General features: G+C 42.6%; 1 protein-coding gene across 6 annotated transcripts in view; it reads left to right on the top strand.

Moving 5' to 3' along the window:
- LOC119465303 (bromodomain-containing protein 4A-like) overlaps positions 1-14493 on the top strand; it is a 50397-nt gene that overhangs the window by 25733 nt on the left and 10171 nt on the right. For 5 of the 6 annotated variants that reach the window (XM_049655694.1, XM_049655695.1, XM_049655693.1 and 2 more), the window contains 6 exons: positions 1867-2034; positions 7776-8055; positions 8848-9000; positions 10433-10600; positions 11654-12004; positions 13541-13696. In XM_049655694.1, coding sequence (XP_049511651.1) covers positions 7842-8055; positions 8848-9000; positions 10433-10600; positions 11654-12004; positions 13541-13696 — 1042 coding nt within the window. In that variant the 5' untranslated portion in view covers positions 1867-2034; positions 7776-7841. The remainder of the gene's footprint in view (positions 1-1866; positions 2035-7775; positions 8056-8847; positions 9001-10432; positions 10601-11653; positions 12005-13540; positions 13697-14493) is intronic. The other variant, XM_037726104.2, reaches the window with a different exon arrangement.

The raw sequence follows: 14493 nt of genomic DNA on the forward strand, positions 1-14493 counted from the left end.
ACTGAACACGTAAATAAGCTGCATTTTGACGCTGAAAATCCCCGAAAATATTTTAAAAATGCCTGGAAATGTTGTGACAGGTTTCATAGCTGCAGCAAGAAACTCATCCTTTTAGTTCTACTCCAATTGAATTTAAGAGAAATGTCAGTCTTATCTTTAGCGCAGAACTTCTTCTGATTCAAATCCAAAACACCATGTATTTTGGGGTTTCAAGAATACAAACAACATTTGCCTTCCTTTTCATCAGTAACTCCATAACACCGTTCACTTTTGATCTGTTAAGCAAGACAAAACTACACTATATTAACCTTGTTTTTGGCTGCTCAACGATATTGTTGATCTGCTGCATTGGGCTTTGCGGACAGGATGCCCGGCTCGGCATCGGGAAGTGCGCGGTTCGATCCTCACTGCCTGACACCCAACTTCCCAATAGGTGGGCGTCCTTCCGAGCGTCTGGAACTCTCATACTTGCCGAGTACCAGGACAAGAGTGGGCTCGTACCTATCTTATGAGTATGTACCTGGCGGCGGCACTCGGCTGCCTCCAATAGCAGCGGTGGATGCTCGATTGTTTCACAAATGATGTGATGGGAACAAAGAGTACTGAAAGATCCTGGCAAATCCTTGTACGGTCCGCATTCAAGCAGAAAACCAATATAGACAACTGAGCGAAGTCATGTTAAATCACTACCTACTATAAAAACCGGTGGGTTTCCAGTGGCACGGGGATTCGAACCAAGTACTTCCCGCATACGAAGCCGACACTGCCATTTCACCACCGTTCCGGATGCCGAGCTGTAGAGTGCTAGCCTCGGCTGTGGAAGGTCGTCAGTTCTATTCCCTCCGCCGCCGGGAACCCACTGGTTCAAATTGGCGCAAGCGTACCCCAGCCTGGCGTTCGGCTTTGTTCAGGGGTGATACGCTGGGGAAAGGAGCATGTGCCCTAAATTCCCGTTGGGACCCTCATGAGCACAAAACAAGGAGGTTCGCGCCGCTCCCATGACGGCCATTTTCCATGTGGCATCGCAATGCACCTAACAGGGGGCGGGGGGGGACGCGCTCGAGTTGAGACAACCAATGCGTTCGAATCGATGAGGTCCCATAATGGCCGATCACGTAGGTAGGAGTCCGCTTGTCTCCATTTTACCAGTGGACACACACGGCGGCAGAACTTGTCTGACTGCCGCAGCCTGCCACAGCCGCAGAGAATGCGCTTCAACAAGGCCATCTGTGATTGCATCATGTACACCCTCCGAGAGCGGGCACATGATACTTTAGGCCCCCTTTTGTAAGGCTAACCCCTACAAGTAGCTAAGCACCATATGGGGGGACATTTCACGTCATTAGAAAAAAATATGGGTTTCGGGTGGTACCAAGACTTGAACCCAGTACTTCTCGCATTCGTAGCGGTGGCTGTACCACTGGGCCATCGCTGCTTTAAAAAAAAGTGACGTGGCCTTCAAGCAGCTGCATTACAGGGACACGTCGACTGAAATGCTCCCTTCGAAACGATGAACGTGCGAGAGTGCACTGGTCGTGAAAAAATAGCAATTTCAAAATCTTGATTCTACGTCACACCAGCTCACAGCTTTCACCACGCAAGGACGGGAATTCTTATTCCGCCTACAACGCGTCATGATACTGTAACCAGGAATCTTCATTGCTGTATTTGGTCCTTCTATTCTACACAGTGCTAGAGAAAGTTGAGAATGAACTTATCTTCCATATCTGAATATTTACACATAAAATTTGGTGTTTTTTGGATAATAACGTAATATGTGATGATGCGCACGATAAACAAATTGCTGAAATAGTTTATCTTTCGTATGTCATTCATAACAAGTTTGTGTGTTTACTCAAATTCTAGTGGTCGTCTGCTACATCCAAAGGCGGCCTCAGCGCTGTGATGGCAGCTTCAGTGTGAAAGTATTCCGCTTCAACGTAAATAAAGGAAAATGCTATGCTAAGAGGGGTTGCACATACCGAGGAAACAACTTTCCAACTTTGGAAGAGTGCATGAGCACTTGTGGCGCAGGTGAGAGTACACTGGAATATCTTAATATTCTTAATCCAAGGATGTATAGGTTTATACACAATTTTCTTTGCGCTTTAGAACAAGCTTCATAATAAAGTATGATTAACACTTTGTGCTGGCTGACTATTAAAAAAACACTTGTAAGCCGTATCTGCATGTTCACGTAATATATCCGTAATATGCTGCAATGCTTATCGCGCTTTTTCGTTTGATTTGTATTTTATTTTATTATTTTTTCTTTATTAATACGTAAATTTTTTTCTGTCGCGACAACGATTCTGACGTTGCAACATGAACTCTGTCGCGACGACGGACGCTTCCTGCTGCGTAGTTGGAAGTTCTATCGCACCGACATAAGTTCTGCCGTCGCTACAGAAGCGCTTTCCGTCGCGACGCTTTAAAATTTTATGTCAGTTTCACAGCGGTTGTGTACACTGTGTTCAAAGGTGCGTTCTCTGAATTCGGCACCGGTGTTAAAGTCGACGTGGCCAATTGTAATCATGCCGTGACGACGAGGCACGAACAATCGTCCTACCGGACTCCTCAGAATCGGCCGCTGATCAAAATCATCGCATCTGCGGCAACGGCTGCGTATCACAGCGTAAGCTGTTATGGGCTCATTTCAATAGCCGTTTCTGGTCGCGATGATGCCGCCGCCGGCGCCCTCCACGTAACCGCTATCGCTGGAAACGCGAAAAAAGTACCCGATTCCCGCCGGAATTGAACCCGCGCCCGCTGCTTGGGACCCGGATACTCTACCACTGAGCCACGCAAGCGCTTTCGATTGGGCGGCGGAAAATACCTATATACAAGGGAAGCACGCAGGGGAAACGACTCGAGCCTCCGCCAGTATGGTGGCGCCATCTAGGTAAGATGCCTGCAAACGCAGCGTCCGCAGGCGAAGACGACGATATATCAGATATATCATTCAGACGAGGAGCGCAATCAACGCCCTCCCGAGCTGCCGAGCTTCCGCCGGTATGGTGGCAACCATCTAGTTAGGTGCCTGCAAAGGCGGCGCGCCCGACATGTAAGTTGCAGTTCTAAGGATTGATCGGGCTAAGAAGACTGCTGTGCAGAGAGCATTACAAGCCGCAGCTCGCCGTCGACGCCAGGCGGGCAGTTCAGATCGTTCTCGTGAAAGCGAGGCTAACAGACTGCCGCGAAGACCCTGTTGTGCGTGGTGCCCAAATTGGAGCTACTCTTGAGCCGCTGCACCAGTTTACGCTGTGACTGTGCTGCGTGTGCCGCGCACGCCTTTGACATTTTGTATTATTTTGAAGATGTGACACACAGGCCTGTGGACTTGTACGTATTGTTACGCCGACGCATTAGCTAATTACCCAGAAATATTGCATATGTATTTGCAAAGTGAAAAATAAGCAGTGAGGTTCGCAAATGCAAAGCTGCGTGAAAACCTGTCTCACTTGGGTGTCATTATGCTGGCATTAGCGCTACCGCGAGCAATTGGTACGCTGTCTAAATGAGCGAACGTCTTTATAGCGAATGTTATATGTATAAACCAATGTTATATATATATATATATATACGAGGGTTTCTGTAGCGATTTTGCACTGCATACACCAATAATATGCGAGCTCAAAAAGAGCAAGGAGCAAGAGTCATCTGTCGAAATTAGCAGTACCTACCCATTACAGCGTCCCCGGTCGTCATTCTCTTCTCAATATAACTGCTACACATAACGTAAAGCAAAATCCTAATTCTAGCACTTCGCAGAGTACTCTTGATAGTAACAACACTTTTGCTCTTCTAGATAGGTGCCAATTCATGTGGCGGAGTGAATATGCACCTTGACTATCAACGTACAAATGTAAACACCAGCCTAAGACAGAAATTCTTACTGTTGACATGGTCAAAACGTACCGATAAAGCCACGTTCGGCATGGTGATGTGGTAACAGAATGGGTTCAGAAGCATTCGGTTGTAAGTTCGAATCTCCTCCGCGAAATTTTTTGTTTTTTTACTAACCAATTTACATAGTCCCTAAGAGCTCTCTTCATAATTTTAATTATTACTGATTGATGACTCCGCAGAACGTCAGCCTACAGGACGTCAGACAAGAGGATGTCATAATATAGGAGGTCAGACTACCGACGTCGGACAACAAACGTCCCAAAATACGACACACTGAAATTTTCTGCTGTGCATATCAACTTGGTTTAACTAGCAAATAGCTTATTTTATATTTATTTCTGATGTTTACAGCATGATTCCTTACCACAACTCTTACATGAGTTATGGGGAGAGAGATAGATATAACACCCTTTAATGTGATGCTGGAGATGTTAGCCTGGCTATTCGCCTGACATGCTACTCCAGATTAGTTCTTGGGATCTACCTGTATTTACCTACGTGTATTGCTCTCCTAGCGATAATAATACATTTTGTATTTTTTCTCTTGTTCTGATGAGATTCTGCTCTTTAAAACATAGTAGGTGAACTGAACTAGTAGTCGTGGTGACAACTTATCGGGCGGACGCGTTGGAGTTTTGAAAATACTGCAGCGCCGCCTGATGGCGTGCAAAGAAGTTGGCTGGGTAGGTTAAGATGGACGGCCGTCCTTTGAGTTACAGAGGTCTCGCCCGCTTTGTGCGTTGTGTTGAATTCTTTGAGTAGCTTTAAGAGTCGAAAAGTTCTTGAAACGTATGCACGACCTTGAGCGCTACCGCCTGCATCGTCGCACATGGAACGCGACCGCTCTCTGTTTCGACAAACCGCGTCGAATGCAGGGGGACCTGACGATTACGCTGAGCAGTGGGTGGTCCCGAAGTGCTGTAGCCGCCGTCATTGTTGCTTCAGTATATTGTCACGAATGAACATGGTGGTCGTAATCCTGATCCGTGGTTCTATCGGTTTCCCGGAAAGACGTATGAAGTGGAGCGAAGGCAGCGATGGATACTTGCTGTTCGACGCGTGAAGTAATTGTAAGCAAGAGAAACGCTGTCTGCTACGTATACATGTAGGGTATTTACAACCTATACATGTAGGGTAAGCAAGGCGGCTCATTCACCTGGCGAGCTCCCCGAACGAATTAATCAGGTTAACCTGGCAAGATTAACAAAGGGCTCCGTCAAAGCCAGCGAACACCAAGCCAAAGTAGTTTCGGAGCGCGCAGCCAGCACGGGATAGATTGCAAAATCACGGCTGTCAGCATGCAAATTTGAGAACTGCCAGCGCGCACATACCCAATTTGAAGAATTTTGTGGTGACAAATGTGGAAAATGACGTGTAACTGTCGTGCATGCTGCAAAAGTGCTTGCGCGATTGACTCTGTTGCAGAAACGGCAGACCGATGGCGGCCCGAATTCGGGCCGCCGACGGCCACAGCCAGCAGTCATCGGTGAATCTTTCATGATTCCGTTTCGTCGCTTATTGCAGATCATTTTGGGTTTCTTAAGAGCAATCTATTCGTCCATTCATTTTTGGTAATCGAGCAACCTTGCCTCATAGAACTTTCCTGTATTGCATAGTCGTATGACATTCGCTGAACTTGCGAGTGGCAGCGCGCCGAAATAGTACCTGCGATCTTCTGCACATCGTAAACGTACTATGGCTTTGAACAGCTTCCTGCCTTTTGGAATAGTGCTTGGCCTGAATAATTCTTACGCGCCTGAAATTCGACGAAATCTAAACGCAGCAAAAGCGGAAACGGCGGCTCCGTTGCGCTCCAGCGCTTTCAGCAGCATACGGCCACCTTTCCCCTTACTCTAAATCAACGAACTCGCCGTTGGGGGCGCTGTTTAGCGGCACTTTAGCAGCGCCACTTGGGCAGCGAGTCTTTCCCATACAGCTATATATGGAGTTTGCGCCCGCCAGAGATCGTGCTTGCAACTTTGTATCGGCCGGGGCTACTACACTTCTCGAAAGTAATATACTTCCCATTTGTAATATCTCATCGCTTTCCGCTATTAGGAGTATGTTTTACAGCGAATGTTATACAATCAGTCAGAAAAGTGAGAACGGAATAAAGCAAAACTATAACAATGTGTGCGCAATATACTTATGGCGGCATGTTAACAAATTTTATAATTTGTGCAGGGCGGACATGACTCTGAAATAAAACTTGGTAGGCTATGGTATTCTTTCTTAATAAAGAGGAAGTATCGGCTTCAATGGGTTTCACAAAATAGGCATCTTACAGGCTTTGAAAAATCGCATATGGCAATTCTATCATTCCCCTTTGATCTGCTTTAAAGATTCAGATTTTGACAAAGGTGCCTAATGAAAACAAGAGACGAAGTAAGACTATTAAATGAAGTGAAAAAAAAGCTACTAGCCGAGGACCTATTTTACGCACAATTCAGGTCGAGGATAGCCTCCTGCAATTGCATTCTACAGGTGCATGTCGCCTCCTGCACTTCAATCACATACTTCCTTCGACATGTTGCTAGCTTGTGGCTCTCCTCTCTTCAGTAAAAAAAGGCATATTTGCAATTTCAGATAAAGTAGTTGCGTTCCCAGTAGACATGTGACTACGGGCACAGAAAAAAACGCCGCATTTTATTTAACGTGCCACGACCGTATTATCATTCCAATGTTTCATGACTAAGAAGATATATATATGTATATATATATATATATATATATATTACTTCAGCAATGATTCAAGGTAAACGTAAACAGAGAAAGAGTTGATTTTCAGCAGTTCAAACCGGTGGGCCGGTCTGAAACAGGGTTTACAAAAAATGGCACTTCGGCACTGACGCATATATATGTGTGTGTTTGTGAAATGTTTCCGAGAAAAGACGACACGATCCCGAAAATGTGTGAAGCAAGTTATACTTTTAAGAAACGTTTTCAACCAGGAACAATTTAAACAATTGAATACATCTTTTTTCGTGAGGTAAATTTAAAATATAACTGTCTCGTTTTTGTACTTCATATCTTGTAATATCCTTTGGTTAGGTGAAAGCATGAGAAATCATGAGCATAAATATTGCGTTACAATATTTTGCTTCAAATGTCAAGCAAGGATTGAGAATGCTTGAACGTTTCAGTTAGACCAATATGTTCTTACATCTCTTACACGCGGTCGTTTATCTTAATTATTTAAAACTCGGGAATTATCAATATCTTTAAATTTATGTTCAAGCATGGTATATCAGGTTTGGTATGCCTCATAATCATAACTCGTTTTCGCACAAAAAACCCCAGAAAGAAGAAGGTATTTTACTTTTCGCATTGTAGTACCGACAGCCACTCGTGTGACGAATACAGCCATCAGGAGACCCCTAAAAGCGTTTCGTGTGGCGTCATTGCTACAGTGTGCAGAGACTAATGTTCGTAAATGTACTACCTTGCTTTGATCCAGACCATTATACAAAATAAATCATCTTGTTATGCCAACCTTACAAGCCTACGCCACCGAGGGTAATGAAGGCACTACTATTGCTTTTAGGAAAAGAGCTTCGCAAGCGGCTTTAGCCAGAATTTGTTGTCCTAGTTCGGCATGAGATCCTGTGCTGTGATTATTTGATTTGATAATGACCGGCTGCGATTGCATGCCTGAGCTACCTGTCTACCTGTACTTCCTGATCCTGTTACATCCCACACTCCCGTTCCTCATTGTAAAGTACGAAACCGGGTTTCATCTTCTTGTTATTCTCCCACCTTTTTTCCTTTCACCTGTGCTTGCCTCTCTCTGCCTCTTTTTATAGAACTTTTTGTAAACAAAGAGAAGCCACTAGCAACTTTGTTTTCATATGGAAAATGACCAATAGGTGCAGGATCCTCCCAAGAAAGTGATAAGGACGACGGAGGCGGTAGCCCTTTGGAGCAGCAGATGCATGTGCAGACGTCGATTCAGCACTCGACAGTTCAAATACCGCCAAAGCGTTACACAGCCTATTGTGCCAGAGTTACCGAATATTGGAGGAGCGCCAAGCATTCGAAAACGTATTACAGACCAAGAACAAACGAGGGTAGTTGCTGCCACGAGTCCAGCGGAGAACCCACCACTGCCTTCAGACACTGCAGGCGAATCAGGAATTTCCCAACGTGGTAAGAATTTTTCTTCGTGGGCTTTCACGTCAAGGCAGTACACAGCGAGCTATGCCGGACGACGTACTTCCAGTGATTCCGTAATAAAACAGTCTGATTATTCGCAGTCAGAAAGGAAGCGAAGTCTTTTTCCGTTTATCTGTCTGAACTCCTTTCATTTTTAGTACCATAGAAACAGAAGTTTTACAATGTTCGACTCCTGTTTTTGTTGAGATACCTGCATTGGAAAGTTCGGAACTAGCAAATGTGGCACTACGGCGCTATGAACGCCGAAACAGATATCACGTTGGGACTAAATAGCATTCGTCACCTTATATCAGCGTTTCAGTGTGCAGTCGAGATTAATTCTTGCTGAGAAATTCCTAGAGGTACATAGAAATATTTTGTACGTCTTTGATGAATGACATCAAAAGCCTAAAACAATGGAAATGTCTCAGCAATGCCGACGTACGCTGTACGATGGAGGGTTACGTGCTGCCTCGCCTACAGTGATCTTGCTTGGGAAGAAAAAAGCTTAGACCACCGCTGCTTGCACTAAAGAGAATATGTGTACCTAGCCAGCAGATTGGCTGCAATTGCAAACACGAAAAGCGGGCAAATATTAATTCAGCAGAACGCCACTAACATCAATGGCTGTTTAGACTTTGAATATATGCTCATTGATTGATTGTTTGCTGGTCATTCTTATATTAACTTAGGATGCACACAACTGTTTGCATGAGATTGAACCTTTCATTGCTGTCGTGTTAGGGGCTGTTTGATTTAAGATTTTTCTTGTTTCTGTTTGCCAAGATGAACGGTGCACTGTCAATGTCTCGAAGTCCTCGCCTTCGTGCAAGTCTTCTATGTACCACTTCGATCAAAATACGCGGCTCTGCAGACGCACCTGCTCTGATCAAGCACCGTTTCAATCTAAATCAGAATGCGACGGCGTATGCAGAAGCGGTAAGGGCACTTTTCTAAACACAAAGAAACTACTTAACAATCACACGTGCACTTTGTAAAATAGCTGCACATTCCTATTGAAACCTTATTTGTCTACGCTATGCAAATGTTGTACCTCTACTTGAAACGTATCTGTTTTCGTACACAAAAGATAAACACCTGCTTCGCGCCACTAGATAATCCCTGCATGCACGTTCAAACTGCACCGAATAGATTTCCACTATAAATTATGGCGAAAAAATTACTTCCTCAAATCAAGCCAGGTGGTGTTATATTCTAAATGTGCCGAATACAGCTTTGCAAGTGAGGACCATTTATGTTACAGCATATAATTTTGCAAGGTTAGTTGTAAAACTAGAGAAAGATTTATATTACAACTGAAACTAATGTAAAGCAAGATGGTGCTTTAGTGGGAGCGCGCGGTAAGACTTGTATGTTTGTTTAAGTGTCGCATTAGTGCTATATGACAGTGATATACCCAATCCTAAATAGCAATTCCTTTCATTGCACTTGCATCGTCCTCATCCCTAACCTTTATTTAAGCTTATATGTTAAAAAACCGTATTCCTTTCACGGAGCTTGTGTGAGAACTGATCATTCATGCATGTTTTATTTAGGGTTCTAAGAACGAGAACAAATGTTGCAAAAGTTGTAAATTCACATGCAACAATTCTGTGTTCTCGGCATGTGAATAAATTATTGAGCAGTATGTTGTGGTAGTCAGTAGTTACATGTTTATTATTAGTAAATGTTCAAAGCATATTTCTTTTTTGAAATGTCATGCCTTTAGCAATTACTATGTTACAATATTTACTCTTCAGTATCAAACTGTAGTCCAGTTACGCAACAAAAAAATGCGGGCGAGTAGATGTCACCAAGTTTTCTAAAGGTTTTTCTTTTAATTATGGATATCAGAACCACGACAACTCAAGAGCTATATACGTATATAACAACGCTAATAGGGTTGAAACTTTATCACAATATCGTAACCAGGAAAATACCTTGTAATAGTTTACTACAACGTCACAAATTGGGCCAACAGAAACTCAACATTTTTCTATGCTCACCATACAATGAAAAATTCTTCGATTTATATCTTTTCTAAAAGTACAAATAAGTTAGCTGCGCCCCGTCAAACTGCGAAACTTTGTGGCTGGTTACCAGGGTCTGGTGCTCATGCATGATTCATGTTCACAGCGCAATCCCGACAGCCCCTAATTTAGTTGTGAACATGAAGATACTGTACATGAGAAGCACTTTTGATACTACGCCTAAAATGGTCCGGTTGTGAAACCCGCTCGTTGATTTAAGGTGAAATTTTATTATCACTATGATCGGTTGCGAACACTTTTAGGTGCTTTGCAGTTTTTAATTTATTCAAAATTCTTTATTTTCGCACTCACATATGACTTTTTACCTGTTTAAATTTCAGTTCTAGTGTGTTTTGATAAAAAGCGACCTCAGCCCTGCGAGACGTATAGCAGCAAAATTGTATATTACTTCGATGCTCAAAAGGGAAAGTGCTTCGCCAGAACAAGTTGTACTCACACAGGGAACAACTTTCCGACTATACAGGAGTGCAAACTCACCTGTGGTGCATGTAAGTACAAAGAAAAGATTTCGACTGCGCGTATGTACGAAGGTCATCTGTGAAGTTGAGGTTTCCTTGTTCAGACAGCATTATTGCCAGATTCAAAATACACCTACCTGTATATACATCAAAGAATGCTCTGTCTCTGCGAAAATGTGAAAGAAGGATGAAGTTGTTTTCATTTTGATGCAGAAATGATCTGTGTGGTGAAATAAGTGTTCACAAAATGTTTGTACCTTCTGCCATGAAGGATCGCCAAACTTGGACTTTCTAGCAGCAACACCATGATTAGCTTTTAAGATTGTAGGGTAAGATAATTCGGCAAGTTTATTCTTTTCACAACGATAAATCCTTTTATTGTTTTTATATCAAGCACTTGTTCTATTAGGTACTGAATTTATAACATGCTCATCCCTTTTAAGGGTTCGCTGACCATTATCCCAGAAAATGGGAATTTTCGTTAGCGCGAATGGCGAATTACTGAGAGAAAGTTTTCATCCCTAACTTCTCTTATTTTCACAGGCTTCGCGGATACGTACGGTTTCGTTGCATTGATGAGTCGCGTATTGTTGAGATCTAAGAAATGAAGATATCTATATGACCATGTTTAAACTCAAGGCCATCTATATCTTTATTTTCTGGGGACACATCGCCTTGGTAAAAACGAAATGCACAGTTGAATTTATTGCAAATAAAGAACCGACTGAAAACAGACATGGACCGACTTCATTAAGGAACATGTCTGCGGATGCATTTTTTACAAAATCTTAAATACCAAATTTAAATACACTAGATGTGCTGAGTTATAACTGAATTACAATAAAATGGCATGGGTTGCCTTAAACTGCCTGAAGGAAAGTAGAATTAGACTGTTAAAAATAGTTTGACATATAGAATCTTTAGGGTGGATAAGACAAGTTTGAAGTATTCACTAACTTGATAACTTCAATGAGGCACGAGAAAAGACTATGAGTCGGGCAAAATTTCAAGCGGTTGTGCGGTTCGTGTATATTCGCAGAAAATATATATGGCAATTTTTGTTTCATCGTTCAAAAACACCAGACATAGGGCAGACTGGAGTCGACCAAGAAATTGCACTGGCTCCAAGTAACGAGAGGCCATCGCAGCAGCTGAGTGAAGGCGCGCCAAGCCAGGAGACACCACCCAGTATTGGAAGTGAAGGAACAACTCCCGCGGAAGGCAACGTCGTGTCGCCAAATGGCAGACCAGCCTTCACAATTCCAGCGGTGGGCACGCCTTTGCCACCAAATAGACCACATGCTGGAGGAACGCCAGCCATTTCGGAGCCGGCCATGCCTATGCCGCCGACAACCGGTGCCGCGCCAGCAACTCCGGAAGAATCTAAGCCCGACACATCAGATGCTGGAATAATACCGGCTATTCCAACGCAGGGTAAGACATGAAAAATGGTGTACCAGTATCAAGTACGTGGTGCACGAGGCACTTTATAACATGGTTTCTAATCCTCATAGACATAAAAATGGCTCATTATATCTGCCTGGACACCTGATTTCGTCTTCATCAGCCCTTCTGTGACCTATGTTTCACTGTTATTTCTGCGTGTCAGCTTCCATTCTGACAATGAGCATGAAGCCGCAAGCTGCCTTATTAGCCACACACACATAAACCGCAGTATGGTGGTCTTTGCTTCCTTCTTGAATGTAAAAAAATGTTTTTTGAGTGAGGCAAGAGTTTGAGAACCATAAACTTGTAACCAAAAGCGAAATAAGCAGTGTCGCCTGCGAGAGGCGCATCAGCATTTAAGTTTTTCGAGAAAGTAAAGCCTTGATGAGTGCAAACACTCAAAAAATAGTCATGTCACTTCTTTTAAGAAAGCGCTGTTTTATTCATTAGAGACAAAATGTAAGTAGAACACCAATGCATTTCGCCGAACACTTTGAAAGTTTATATATCGGAACTGGCGCAGCCCAGAGAATTCCTTCCAAGTCGCATCCTTCCGAACTCGCTGGCTATAATTGGTATAGTTAAATATGTGCAGTATAGCATATAATTGAAAAGTGAGGTGGGGTTAATGTGTTAATTATTAAACAACACTTCTTTATTTATCGTAGAAGTAATGGCCAGCCTCATCTAGTAATTTAGATGGAGGGCTTGAATTCCGCTATCTACCACAGGCAAATTTAAATTCCCGTACCTTCTAAAAGAACACCCGGTATATGAATATATCTGTGAGTCAACATCATATTTTCGTATTTTGTGCCTTTATCCTACATTTTGGGAAATACCTGTTGTTGAGGAGTGCCCGAGAACCCAGTGACATATGCTGAGTGTTTAAATCAATGAAAATGAAATAAATCAAACAATTCGATCAATATAATTCACCATTCCGTAACAGGTTGGTAATCAAACAATTCGATCAATATAATTCACCATTCCGTTAACAGTTGATGTGCTTTAGGGATGCCATGTGAGCCGACAATTTATCTGCAGATTTTATGTCAAGCGTCATTTTTGGTAACGTAAGCAGAGCTCAGCATACTTGGGTATATACTTTCTATATATACATAAATATATACGGCAAGGCAGTAGCAACCAGCCAGCTGAAATGGTCAGGAAAGTATACGCTGGTTCGCAGAAATATTGAACACCTGTCACATTTGTGCCAGCGTATCTGTATATGATGTGACGATGAATATGATTATCAAAGTATAATAGCACATAGCAGTACCTCAATGTTAGGATATAAGGTGGCGTGCATAAATTTCATATACGTTTATTTAAAAAATTCGAACATGTCAGTTTTTCTGCAGAATTAGAATACCGTGGGATTTAGTGATATAGTTGCATGCCATAAACACTGACACCGTTGTAAGTAAAGACTAGTTTGTGCTTATCAAAGATATTTTGTAATGTATTTTTTTAATATTTACCAAACATTTTCGCCCTTTTTGTTTATTTCTGCTGAAGATCACAGGTGCTCAGTTATCGTCTCCAAAGTAACAGACATGTCTTGCAAGTCACAGATGTATTATTTTGATTCAAGAACTCGTCTTTGCAACCCTACATGCTCCGAAATGGCTCCATTTCATTCAAGAGTAGCATGCATTGGAATCTGCCGAAGTGGTAAGTATTATAGCATCAAGTAGAAGTCCGTATTCTTATGTCAGGAGAGCAGTATATGTATAAAATTAGTAGGTGTCTTGACCAGAAAATGATGACAGTATTGAATGTAAAGACACACGGGTAGCAGAGAGTCTGCTTAACAGAAGATATAGTCGTCATGCAGCTCATATCATATGTAACTACAGTTGACACTGATAAAGCAGCAAAATAGGTACAACGAATGGCACGCAGAGTTGAGTGAGATTAAGGTTTAGATCTAGTGATGACGCTAGGCTCTTTGCCTTTTTAGATAGAGGTGCTGATACGAGAAAGGCCTGTCGGCAGATCACTTGCGAATGGCTTCTTCTCGTAGAGAGAAGCCATTTACTGCAGAAGCGAAATCCTGCTGTTGATGAATACTATAGGTATAGTCATTTCGTTAGCTGAAAATAGCTTGTTTTGCTTATAATTATGAGCATGTTCAGATTAGTCCGAAATTATTTAGGATGTTGCATATCATAGACATTACATTATAATATAGTTGCGCACATTAGGGCTGGCAAGCTTGTAAACACGGACACGAGAACGAAGCGGCGATGTTTGTGTTGCTATTTTCTTGCTGTTTTGGTCTTTGATCACACACCAGGCTTTGAGTACAATACATTTTTTAAGCTGAACTTCTTGTCGTTCACAGGTGGGTACAATTACTATTTTGTAACTACGCTGGTGAAATGCTTGGCCACTCACAGTGCATAGTATGATGAACACGCAACGACGTTTACGACAAGTGTGGTGCAATGTCTCAATATATTTGTTAC

The sequence above is a fragment of the Dermacentor silvarum genome, chromosome 9 (assembly GCF_013339745.2).
Source record: "Dermacentor silvarum isolate Dsil-2018 chromosome 9, BIME_Dsil_1.4, whole genome shotgun sequence".
NCBI classification, from domain to species: Eukaryota; Metazoa; Arthropoda; class Arachnida; order Ixodida; family Ixodidae; genus Dermacentor; species Dermacentor silvarum.